General features: G+C 42.8%; 1 protein-coding gene across 1 annotated transcript in view; it reads left to right on the forward strand.

The window, feature by feature from the left end:
• Nucleotides 1–11,991, forward strand: part of SIDT1 (SID1 transmembrane family member 1) — a 78,279-nt gene that overhangs the window by 26,860 nt on the left and 39,428 nt on the right. Inside the window, exons 2-5 of the mRNA XM_023758708.1 lie at nt 434–555; nt 1,849–2,019; nt 7,431–7,476; nt 11,049–11,150. Coding sequence (XP_023614476.1) covers nt 434–555; nt 1,849–2,019; nt 7,431–7,476; nt 11,049–11,150 — 441 coding nt within the window. The remainder of the gene's footprint in view (nt 1–433; nt 556–1,848; nt 2,020–7,430; nt 7,477–11,048; nt 11,151–11,991) is intronic.

The raw sequence follows: 11,991 nt of genomic DNA on the forward strand, positions 1-11,991 counted from the left end.
TATATTTGTCTTTAGCATTTATATTCAAATAAAAAGTAAAGGACATATTTTTCTGTTCTGGGCTTATACTCAAAATCTTGTGTTGACAACCCAGTTCTAACTCCTCAGCCTGCCATGGGAAGGCTCCACAATTTGGCTTCACCCAAGACCACTTAAATCAGAATTTTGAGGGGTTGGACCCAGGCATTAGTTCTTTAAAAAAGAAATTCACATAAGAACTGCAATAAAAAAAAAAAGAACTGCAATCAAGGTTGAGACCCCTGTAGTTACAATGTGAGTGAGGGAAAGACAGCTGAGGCGTTTGGACTATCTATGGTCAGAAGTAAATGTGAAACATTAAAGTTTTTCAGGGCTTCAGGGGTCAGCGATGATGCGTGCCTGTGTGTGTCTGTGTGTGTGGGATGTGCATCACCTCTCTCTGCCCTGCTCACAGGTCAGCGCCATGCGGGTGCATGTGAACAGCTCTTCCGAGAACCTTGACTACCCGGTCCTGGTCGTGGTGCGTCAGCAGAAAGAGGTGCTGTCCTGGCAGGTTCCGCTGCTCTTCCAAGGACTGTAAGTGGGTCTTTTCCCAGACAACTTCACGACATCACTTCCTTTCAATAGCCCAGATCTTAATTGGTCTTTGCAGTGGTTGGCAAACTCATTAGTAAACAGAGCCAAATATCAACAGTACAACGATTGAAATTTCTTTTGAGAGCCAAATTTTTTAAACTTAAACTATATAAGTAGGTACATTGTTATTAACTTAATTAGGGTACTCCTAAGGCTTAGGAAGAGCCACACTCAAGGGGCCAAAGAGCCGCATGTGGCGCGCGAGCCGCAGTTTGCTGACCACAGCCCTAGTGAAATGAGAAATCTGACATTTGGAATGTTGACATATGATGCATGCTCAGTGCAAATGCTAGTCATGGTACATACCCCACGTGTTCAGCTCTGCTCAATAGCCATCCCCTTTGAAGTTCACATGAGAACTCTGCCCAGATTTGTAGCACCCCAAAGAACTTTTTCAATTGTAATTCTATTCAGATTCAAATAAATGTTCTGTAGCTCTTGGTTGGTTAGCGGGTCATCTATTGAGGACAGGGACAGGCCCAGAAGTCAACCTAAATGAGTGACACTTCTTCCATTCTTCAAAATGCCCACCGAGTCTGCAATCTTCATTCCATAATATGTATTGAGCATGAGTAGGTGATAGGTGCTGGAGTACAACAGTGGGGAAAAGATCCCAACAAAGTGTCTACCCTCATGGAATTTATATTTTTACAGGGAAACTACACAAGGCACTATAGGACTATAAGTGAAAACCCAGAAGGCATTCAGACATGGACATAGAGTATGAGTTATAATGATTTTGAAGGCGGAGGAATTTGAGAATTAAAATACTGATTTGGACTCTGGGACTTTCTTTATGTTCCATGTAGCAAAAGCTTGAAGAATAAAAAAAAAAATGGAGTCGCCTGATTGTTTTATCAGGACAGTTTCTCTTTTGCAATGTGGTATTTTTCCTCTTTGAATTAGGAGGATGGGTTAGTGTGATGTAGTCACTGCCTAAGTGAACAGGTCAGCACTAAACAGACTTCACAGCCCTGTTACTATGTCACAGAGTCCTACACCAAAAACACTGCTTCTGAAATCACTATCAATGGGTCCAGTCTGACATTTAAAATATAAGGGCTTGAAAACAAATTTAGAGAGAAGTGAATCGCAATAAACTTCTTTCCCAGCTTGTTCATTGAGTCTCTCTCTCTCTCTCTCTCTCTCTCTCTCTCTCTCTCTCTCTCCCTCTCTCTCTCTCTCTCCCTCTTTCTCATTCTGGCTGATCTTTCCCTCCTTTGGCTGCTACAGATACCAGAGGACCTACAACTATCAGGAAGTGAGCCGCACCTTATGTCCATCAGAAGCAACCAATGAAACAGGACCGCTGGAGCATCTGATATTTGTAGATATAGCATCCATGGCACCCCTAGGCGCCCAGTACAAACTGCTGGTTACCAGGATCCAGCACTTCCAGCTACAGTAAGGAGGACTCCCTGGGGCCGTTCTCTGTTCACTTGTCTGCTCTTCCTGTGCCTGTGCATGCTCAACCCAGCTTCCTTCCTTACAGATCAGCACTCCAGAAGGACATTTTCTACTGGGCACATTGTCTTCGCACCTTCTGACCTCTCCTGCTCACAGATGGGCAGCAGGGCCTTATGTGCTCTGTGCAAGAGGGAGGCAGTAGGAGACTGGTGTAGAGAGGAAGGGTGGTTCACCTCCTAGGTGTCTGTTCTCAGGGACGGGTGAGGGCCCTGTCCTGTCTGCAGTCCAAGCAGGTGTCACTGGTGGCCGGGTATTTTGTATTACTCTCCTGAAGGAATTTTTGTTTTTGTTTTAAGAAAGACCTTAAATAATTTTCTTCTATCCTTATTGCTATTCCAGTTTTCTCCTCCCAGGTTAGGAATGTACATAGTTAGAAAATAGTTTTAAGGCAGAAAAGGATCCTGATAGCAGTGGGAAGAGGATAGAATGAATGAAAGATGCAAGCAAAACACTCTTAAGAAGCTGGTTTGTGAAGGAGAGGGAGGATATAGAACAGAGGTCCTCAAACTTTTTAAACAGGGGGCCAGTTCACTGTCCCTCAGACATTCCACACATGCGCACTGCGGGCCTGGGACGAGTCGGCTGCTAAGCAGGACAGGCAGCGGCGGCAAAAACACCCGGCGGGCCGCATAAATGTTTTCGGCGGGCCGCATGTGGCCCGCGGGCCGTAGTTTGAGGACCCCTGATATAGAATAACATCAAAGAAGGGAAATACAAGGAAAAGGAAGGAAAATTGTTGGGTTGTTTTTGTTTGTTATTTATTTTGAAAATGGTTGAGACTAGAATATATTTATAAACCAAAGGGTAGAAAGGCAAATAAAAGTGGATTTTGTATGCTAAGTATAGGATTTAGCGCATATGTGCAAAGTCTATACTTACACTAGAGCGATGGGGTGGAGGGTTACAGTGGACTGGAGCATCGGTAGGGGACGGTTGGGTAAGCAAAGGGAGTACCTGACAGATGGCAGTAAGCAGATAAGAGAAAGTGATATTCTCAAGTCCATAGTACACGTGAATAATAGAGTATAATTTTCTTCAACAACAAAGCAGGGGTTTAGAACGCCTTCTCTGATCTGTGATAGGGGCTTGCTATCATAAAGTAGATAATATGCCCTGAATCTCACAGTCCTTTCTGGTACTCACCTCAAAAACCACTTAGCTTTTGTCCTTACTTCTCTCTCACTTACCCTTTCTTCCCATCCCCCTTTCCCTTTTCTTATGTTTGATTGCTCCCCTGTATGTATTTCTCTTATCTGCCCCATGAGCCTCCCTCTTCTTCTTCTGTCTTATCTGCATGCTCATCTCTCTTGATTCCATCTGTCCCTTTTCTCTTCCCCCTCTTCCTCAAACTAGCCAAGACAAGGGAACTAAGTCAGTTTTCAGTTTTTCTTACATTTATTGAGTAATCATTTATTTCCTGGGTTTAAAACAAATAAGACGAAGTTTTTATACTTCTCTTTCTAAAATTAAAGCTGCACTTGAGTCGGCAACTGACTTTGTTCTGTTGGGTAATGACCCTTGATAAAAACAAACCTCCCCCACCTCTGTCAGAGCCTATGGGGAAGGAAGCAGAACTTTCCATGTGTAATAGACACAATGTTTGTTTTGCACACACTGTTGACTCCGTAAGAAAGGGAGCACTTAAATGTGACGATCTTAAAGAAAACAATATGTGTTAAATGTTTGTGTGTGTTGTACTGGTAAAGAAAAAATAAATAACAAGAAATAAGGCCTCGGAAAATTCATATCAATACTCATACATTCCATTACAACTGGAATTCAAGTGATAGGGAGGAATATAAAAATGTATTTCTGGCCAAAGGAATCTGGTTCCTTCTGGATATTTCATGATGTGTGTTGCTAGCCAAGAAAATCAGTGTCCTTTTTGTTCCCCTGACCTGGCAACGAACAGAATTGTTGCCCTGGTAACAGCAGATGGCACTCCCCACACTAAGAGGGCGCTACCTGGCACACACAGCACTGTGGGTCCTCACTCCGGCCGGCCATGGCATCTCAGGAGCACATACACAACTGGACTTGACACTGACTTGGTGGCTCTTTAGGTGACTTAAGGCCACAAGCTCTAAACTGTACTTCAGCAGAATCAATCCTCAACACTGAAGGTTATTTCTGTTGAGTGTGGATATGTAAAAATTTCATCCATTGCTAAATTCTGAGCCCAGTCTGTCAACAGCCTAAATTGTTGGTCATTACCTTTAGAAATAGTGCTCAAATTTTATGACTTTTAAACATTTCCAATTATAAATTTCTTAAATGTTTTGGCATGCCCTTTCTAAAGGAATCTTTAACACAATTGTTTAAAACTATTTAATTTTTATAAAAGGAAAATTAGGAGTGGACAGAAAGACTATTTAGAGCACCAGGCTATAAATCTGGGGAGGGACCTCAGAAGAAGTTCAGGTTAAAATTCCCAGAAGTTCAGGTTCAGATTCCCAGAAATGCAAGCCACATTGGAGGGTTGGGGGCATGCCATTCCCCAGGTGCAGATGCTGAGAGTGTGGTGTGAGTTTGTATGAGTGATCTTCATGGCTAAAGATGAGCCAAAACCCACCACGAATAAAAGGCTAAAGCAGCCCCCTGCAAAACTGTATCGAGGATCGAACTTGTCTTAGTGTTTTCCAGCCTCTTGGACTGTTTCACATACGTTCATTCCAGACAGCACTCTGTGCCACAAATGTGTGCTATCTGCACTCTCCTCAGCCTCTCCTTTCCTCTGCATTGGACCATTGCTGTCTTTCACAGAAGAATGAAAGAACCTAATCCAATAATTCACAGTAAATTATCACCTGGAGAGAAAATAACTCCATTATATTATTTTGGTGCTATTTGCTATTTACTGTCATAGACAATTTTGCCTTTGGGATAACTCAAGCTTTTATAATCAACTAGAGGCCCGGTGCACAAAAATTTGTGCACTCAGGGGGGTGGGGAGGGGGGTCCCCCAGCCCGGCCTGTGCCCTCTCGCAGTCTGGGACCCCTTGGGAGATAACGACCTGCCGACTTAGGCCTGCTCCCGGTGGCAGAGGGCACGTCCAATCCCTAGGTGCAGCCCCTGGTCAGGCTCAGAGCAGGGCCGATTGGGGAGTTGGGGCGCTGCCCCCTGTCACTCACAGAGCAGGGCCAATCAGGGGGTTGGGGCACTGCCCCCTGTCACTCACAGAGCAGGGCCGATTAGGGGGTTGGGGCGCTGCCCCCTGTCACTCACAGAGCAGGGCCAATCAGGGGGTTGGGGCACTGCCCCCTGTCACTCACAGAGCAGGGCCGATCAGGGGGTTGGGGCTCTGTACCCTGTCACACACAGAGCAGGGCCGATCAGGGGGTTGGGGCTCTGTACCCTGTCACACACAGAGCAGGGCCCATCAGGGAGGTTGGGGCTCCATACCCTGTCACACACAGAGCAGGGTGGATCAGGGGGTTGGGGAGCTCCCCCCTGTCACTCACAGAGTAGTGCCGATAGGGGAGTAGGGGCACCGCCCCCTGTCACACACAGAGCAGGGCGGATCAGGGGGTTGGGGCGCTGCACCCTGTCGCACTCAGGGCAGGGCCAATGGGGAGGTTATGGCTCTACCCTGTCACACACAGAGCAAGACCCGTGGAGGGGGGGTTGGGGCGCCACCCTCTATTACCCACAGAGCAGGGCCGATGGAGAGGTTATGGTTCTACCCTGTCACACACAGAGCAGGGCCCGTGGAGGCGGGAGGTTGGGGCACCGCACCCTGTCACACACAGAGCCGCAGGGCGCCTTCCCCTGTCAGCTCCCCCCTATCAGGCACAGAGCAGGGCTGATCAGGGGGTTTGGGAGAGCCTCAGGGCAATCAGGGGGTTTTGGGCGCTGCCCCCTGTCTCTGCTGATCCCGGTGCTGGGAGGCATATTACCCTTTTACTATATAGGATAGAGGCCTGGTGCATGGGTAGGGGCCGACTGGTTTGCCCTGAAGGGTGTCCTGGATCAGGGTGGGGGTCCCCACTGGGGTGCCTGGCCAGTCTGGGTGAGGGGCTGAGGGCTGTTTTCCGGCTGGCGAGTGACTGAAGCTCCCAACCGCTCCTTGTTTTCTTTTTTTTTTTTTTTTTATTCTGGGCCAGCTTTAGCTCTGAGGCCTCGCTGCTGAAAACATCGATACAATGTTGCGGTCCGGCTGGCTTTCAGTCCGGCTGGTTTCTGGGGTTTTGTTTAGCTTCTTATTTGCAACATAGTACATAGTTGCTTAGAGTTGCAGCTGAGAGGCCGGCAAGTTAGGCGGGGAACATTGGAGTCCGCAGTCACTGAAGCAAGCAAGCCTCCCTGCTCGCTTCAGTGCATGGCTGCCGGCCGCCATCTTGGCTGACAGTTAATTTGCATAAGGATATGCTGATTAGCCAATGGGAAGGGTAGCGGTCGTACACTAATTACCATGTTTCTCTTTTATTAGTATAGATTAGAGGCCCAGTGCACGGATTCGTGCACTGGTGGGGTCCCTCAGCCTGGCCTGCAGGGATCGGGCCAAAACCAGGTCTCCAAAATCCCCCAAGGAGTCTGGATTGTAAGAGGACGGTTCTCAGGTGACGCACCCCAGAATCAAGCTTCCTTCTCTCTGGTTCTGGGTGCACCACCTGAGAACCGCAGTTGCCAAATCACCACAGCTTGGCAGCTCCTGCGTTGAGCATCTGTTCCCTGGTGGTCAGTGAGCATCATAGCTACCGGTCAGGCAGTCAAACGGTCGGATGGTTGTTTAGGCTTTTATATATAGAGATAGTAAAAGAGATCCTGAAGGCAGTGCTAACCCAAAGAGGACAAAATCTTGGAGGAGAATTTCAGCTGGTGTGGCAGACAATTGGGGAAATACTTGTGGGCAGGAAGAGTATACTCCTATTCCTAGGGACTGTCCAATGGCGATTATCTATTCACCACATTTTTTACAAAAATGATCTTTTGCCATGGTTACATCAAAATTATTTTGAGGTGTTATCTCCATTGTTGAAAAGAACCTCCCATCTTCTTTTCCTCTTTCAGCCCACTTCTAACACCTAAACCCTGTGCTTGATTATAAAATCTTAAGAGAATCCAAAGGCAAAAGTAAACAAAGAACGTACTTGTATAGGTATGACTTCATGGGTATTTAAAGACATAAAGTTGACTCCCTCCCCAATTTGGTCTTTCCTGAGAGTTGAAGTTAGCAAATTTCCATGCAGTTTACTTTGTAAGTTTGAGGAGAACAGACTTCCCTTCACAAAGGATAAGGCTTTCCTTGCATCTGGTTTAAGATGGCTTTCTTTTAAATAAATAACTTTTGCTTGCTAATTTATTATGTTTTCCTCTCATTTTCCCTTCTCCCACTTACATTTCTCAGGACAAATGTTGCCTTTCACTTCACTGCCAGCCCCTCTCAACCTCAGGTAAGTGAAGGGTGTCAAGGTTATGATTCTACTATTAGTGTTACCCATAGTGTTACTATGGTAATAGGTGGAGTCAGCAAGTGGTATTCTCCTTCATATTTCACAGCTTAAGATGTATTTGTATTTTTGGAATGTTACTCATGTCACTAGAACTTTGGACACAACATTTAATCTTATCACCTGAATTGATGTGAAATGGGAGGCATGATATTTGTAGATATTCCTTGGCTCAATTTTCATTTAGCAGGTCTACTATGTGCCTACTATGTACCAAGCAGTGTTAGACTGTACTTGGTGGTGGGAAGAACAGGATGAAGAAGGGAAAGATGCAACTTCTGCCCTCATGGACCTTTTATAATCAGGATGGGGGTGAGGGGCAGAGAAGTAGAAGGCCAACACTAAATGGATACACAAATACTTAATTCACCTGGAGATACAATAAAATAAAACAGATTTTAATTTCTACAGTGTTGTGGATGGAATAAATTAGTTTCTCCTACGTAAAGAGAGTACAGGGATGCTGAAAAAATTATAATAAGAATTAGATATTTGTGTTGTGCTCTCCATTAAACTATAAGCATATATAGAATAAATACATGAAAATTTTCATTATTTAAACTGCTTTTCTGGTGACACTTCTGGCTACATTTCTTTTTTTTTCTTTCATGGATTCTGAAGAAGTAAAGTTTAGGCAATAGTTTAAAACAGATTTATTGAATGTGCTGATATTTATTGTAAATCTTCTGCAGGCTGTAATACAGTTTTAGTCATGAATGACTACTTAATTTTTGTCTTGTATATACTAAAACTGGGATTAACACAGTAAATGGACTCTACTGTAAATCTGTTACAACCACTGTGTGATGATAAATATTTAGCAACTAATTTTAGAGGGAGGAAAAAAACCCTGATTTGTAGAATTTGCCCATTTCTGTGGCATAAATACCTTCATCATGGTCAACTTCAAGATGCCAAGGTGATGTCATTGAACACAGAGTTGGGGAGAGATGTGTACAATCAGCTCCACAAATCCGTATGAGCTGACTCCCACACATTTCTTGATAAATTTCTCAGCTGCCACAGTGCCTGCCTACTGCCACCCAGTGATAGAAGAGGACTACAGGCTCGCAAACCACTGCCCTTAACATTTATTGGCTAGTTAATTCATGAAATATTTGAAAGCACTAGTTAATAGGTGCTATGGGAGATAGCTAGAAAGGGAGGAAAAACCTTGCAGAATGAATATAGTCTAATAGTCCTGTTCAGAGTTATAGTAAATATGATACAGTGAATGCTGTAATGCACTTTCAGTTTGTGGACTGAAAATCAGTGATGATTATATATTACGGCTTTGTTTTCTTTTAAAATGGTGTTTAAAAGGGTGTGTAAATACTAAAGCCTAAGTAGTTTGTCTATAAACCCCAAACTAGAATAAAATGTACTTAGAACAAACTGATAAAACAAAATAGAAACTCTACGAGATCTATAAAAGACTTACTTGTTATTAATTGTTCCCATTTTGGCCTGAATTTTATATCCTCTTCCACTGTAGAAAAGATTTTCCATTCCTATAAACTCACCCAAACTATTGCACATTCTCAGACAACCTTCATCATCACTATCTGCCTCTATTCTTTTTTTTTTAATTTCTTTATTGGTTAAGGTATTACAAATGTGTCCTCATCCCCCATTAACCCCCAACCTCCACCCCACCCCCACCCCCGCACTCATGCTCTCATCCCCCTGTTGTCAGTGTCCATTGGTTTGGCTTATATGCATGCATACAAGTCCTTGGTTGATCTCTTCCCCTTACCCCCACCCTCCCCTACTTTCCCTCTGGGGATTGATAGTCTGATCGATTTTTCTCTGTCTTTGGGTCTGTCCCTGTTGATCAGTCTATGTTGTTCTCTATATTCCACAAATGAGTGAGATCATGTGGTATTTATCTTTCTCTGACTGGCTTATTTCACTTAGCATAATGCTCTCCAGGTCCATCCATGCTGTTGCAAATGGCAAGAATTCCTTCTTTTTTACCGCAGCGTAGTATACCATTGTGTAGATGTACCACAGTTTTTTACTTTGTTTTTTATTTTTTTCAGATGATCAGCATAGCCAGGTTCTCCTTTTATTGTCCTGTTACATCTGTATTTATGTATACCACAGTTTTTTAATCCACTCATCTGCTGATGGGCACTTACGCTGTTTCCAAATCTTAGCTATGGTGAATTGTGCTGCTATGAACATAGGGGTGCATATGTCCTTTCTGATTGGTGTTTCTGGCTTCTTGGGATATATTCCTAGAAGTAGGATCACTGGGTCAAATGGGAGTTCCATTTTTAGTTTTTTGAGGAAACTCCATACTGTTCTCCACAGTGGCTGCACCAGTCTGCATTCCCACCAGCAGTGCAGAAGGGTTCCTTTTTCTCCACATCCGCTCCAACACTTGTTGTTTGTTGATTTGTTGATGATAGCCAGTGTTAATACAGTCCTTAATCTTGAGAAGACCTTGGATTATTGAAAAACATTCTATTCTTATTGCTCTGGTTTTCAGAATAAGGTTAGTAAAGAGGATGTTGCTATGCAAAATTAAGTTTTGACATATTTTGCCTTGCCTTTAAAGTGATAGATTTATTAGAGTCCTAAAATATGGGCTTGTTTTGGTTGGCCCCCTCAAAACCTTAAGCACGTATTTTATGTCAAGTTTCCCAACCAGTTACCATATTTATAATTATTGGGCAGAAGTCCACTTTCTTCATTATTAGTAACATCTTTAAAAGTTAGAGTTAATAATTTTTTTCAGGGGATTTATAATCTAATTAGGTAAACAGTATTACCTCTTCCTATTATGTTTCCTGATTCTGATGATATGTCAGAATCTAAATACTTTTAGAGATATCTTAGCCTGCTCCAAATTGAGAACATATATTTCAGTAGCTGGATGTAAAGTTTTGTCTTTGAATCTAAATGTCCTCCCACTTCATTCCAGACAGAAAATGAATTATTTAGCAAAAAAATAGGAGAAGGGTGGATTTATTGCTAATTCTTGCCTGTAGAAAGCTGGTTAAGATTCTTGAAGAACAGGCTTACCTGCTTTACAAGGTGGAGCCTCATATTTCAAAATGAACATATGGAAGTAAATATTGCCTCATATTACATCTAACATATCCCTAATTCAAAGGTTGAGAGATCTTCTTTAAAAAAAAAAAGTTTTATTGCTTTGAGAGGAAGGGAGAGGGATAGAGAGATAGCAACATTGATCGGCTGCCTCCTGCACACCTCCTACTGGGGATCGAGCCACAACCCAGGCATGTGCCCTGACCGGCAATATTGTATGAAATGCCTACTTTTTTTACTCACTGAAATAGTCCTAATCTCTGGCACAGAGTCCCGAAGAGAGAAGTTGCTCAATACTTGTGAGATGAATGGCTGACTGAATTCATAGAGGTTTACTGAGATGTGCATCTAAACTTTATGCTTAATAATAGAGAAAATGATCGTACTCATGTGAAAGTAGTTTGAGTTCATGACTGTAAACATTTCTTAAGGTTAACAAATCTTTTTCTTATTCTCAGTATTTTCTATACAAATTTCCTGAAGATGTGGACTCAGTTATCATTAAAGTTGTATCTAAAGTGGCTTATCCATGTTCTGTTGTCTCCGTCCAGAATATCATGGTGAGTCTTAATAACTTGTCAACTTTCCAGTGTGGAGCATTATATTGTCTCAGGATAAATGAGAGAGAAGTGTGGAGGATATATCTGTGTATCTCCTGCAAAACTGCTAAATATTAAGAACAGCATCTCGGGCAGTCAATGTAGGCAGACATTGGTTTGGAGCAACAGAAAATAGTTGACTCCTCACCAAAATAAACGAAGGGAAAAAAGGAGGCGGGGCGGGGGGAGGAAGGGAAGGATGATCATGACAAAGTACAAGGAAGACGAAGTTGTGGACTACAGGAGAAAAAATAGAAACTACCACTTGTTCTAAGTTTTTAAAATGACAAAAACTGTATGATTTCACTCACATATGGAATAGAAAACAAAAAAGTAACAAACAAACTAATTAAACAAAAACAAATTCATCGGTACAGACAACGGAATGGGAAGAGGGTGGGGAAAAGAGTGAATTGGGTAAATGGGGTCAAATGTATGCTAAGGAAAGAACTAGACTTTTGATGATGAGCATGCAATAGAGTACACGACAGAGTTTATAATGTTGTACACCTAAGATTTATACAATGTTATTAACCACTGTTACCTCAATAAATGTAATTTAAAAATTTTTATTGTAACATTAAGCCATTTCTATCAGGTGTTAAGTTAAAAAGTGAAAAGGTATTAGAAACCTTAGGACAACTTTTCTCTTCCATCTAAAGAGACCTCGACTTTAGAGGACAAGCTCCAAGTTTTAGAAAACTGTCTCATGACTGTTCTGGGGGAAACTTTTATGGTTTATGGCTTAGTAAGGAACTCCACTCTGTGTGCGTAGTATGTGAAGCATAACATGATATGATGT

This window comes from Myotis lucifugus, unplaced genomic scaffold (genome assembly GCF_000147115.1).
Source record: "Myotis lucifugus unplaced genomic scaffold, Myoluc2.0 scaffold_137, whole genome shotgun sequence".
NCBI classification, from domain to species: Eukaryota; Metazoa; Chordata; class Mammalia; order Chiroptera; family Vespertilionidae; genus Myotis; species Myotis lucifugus.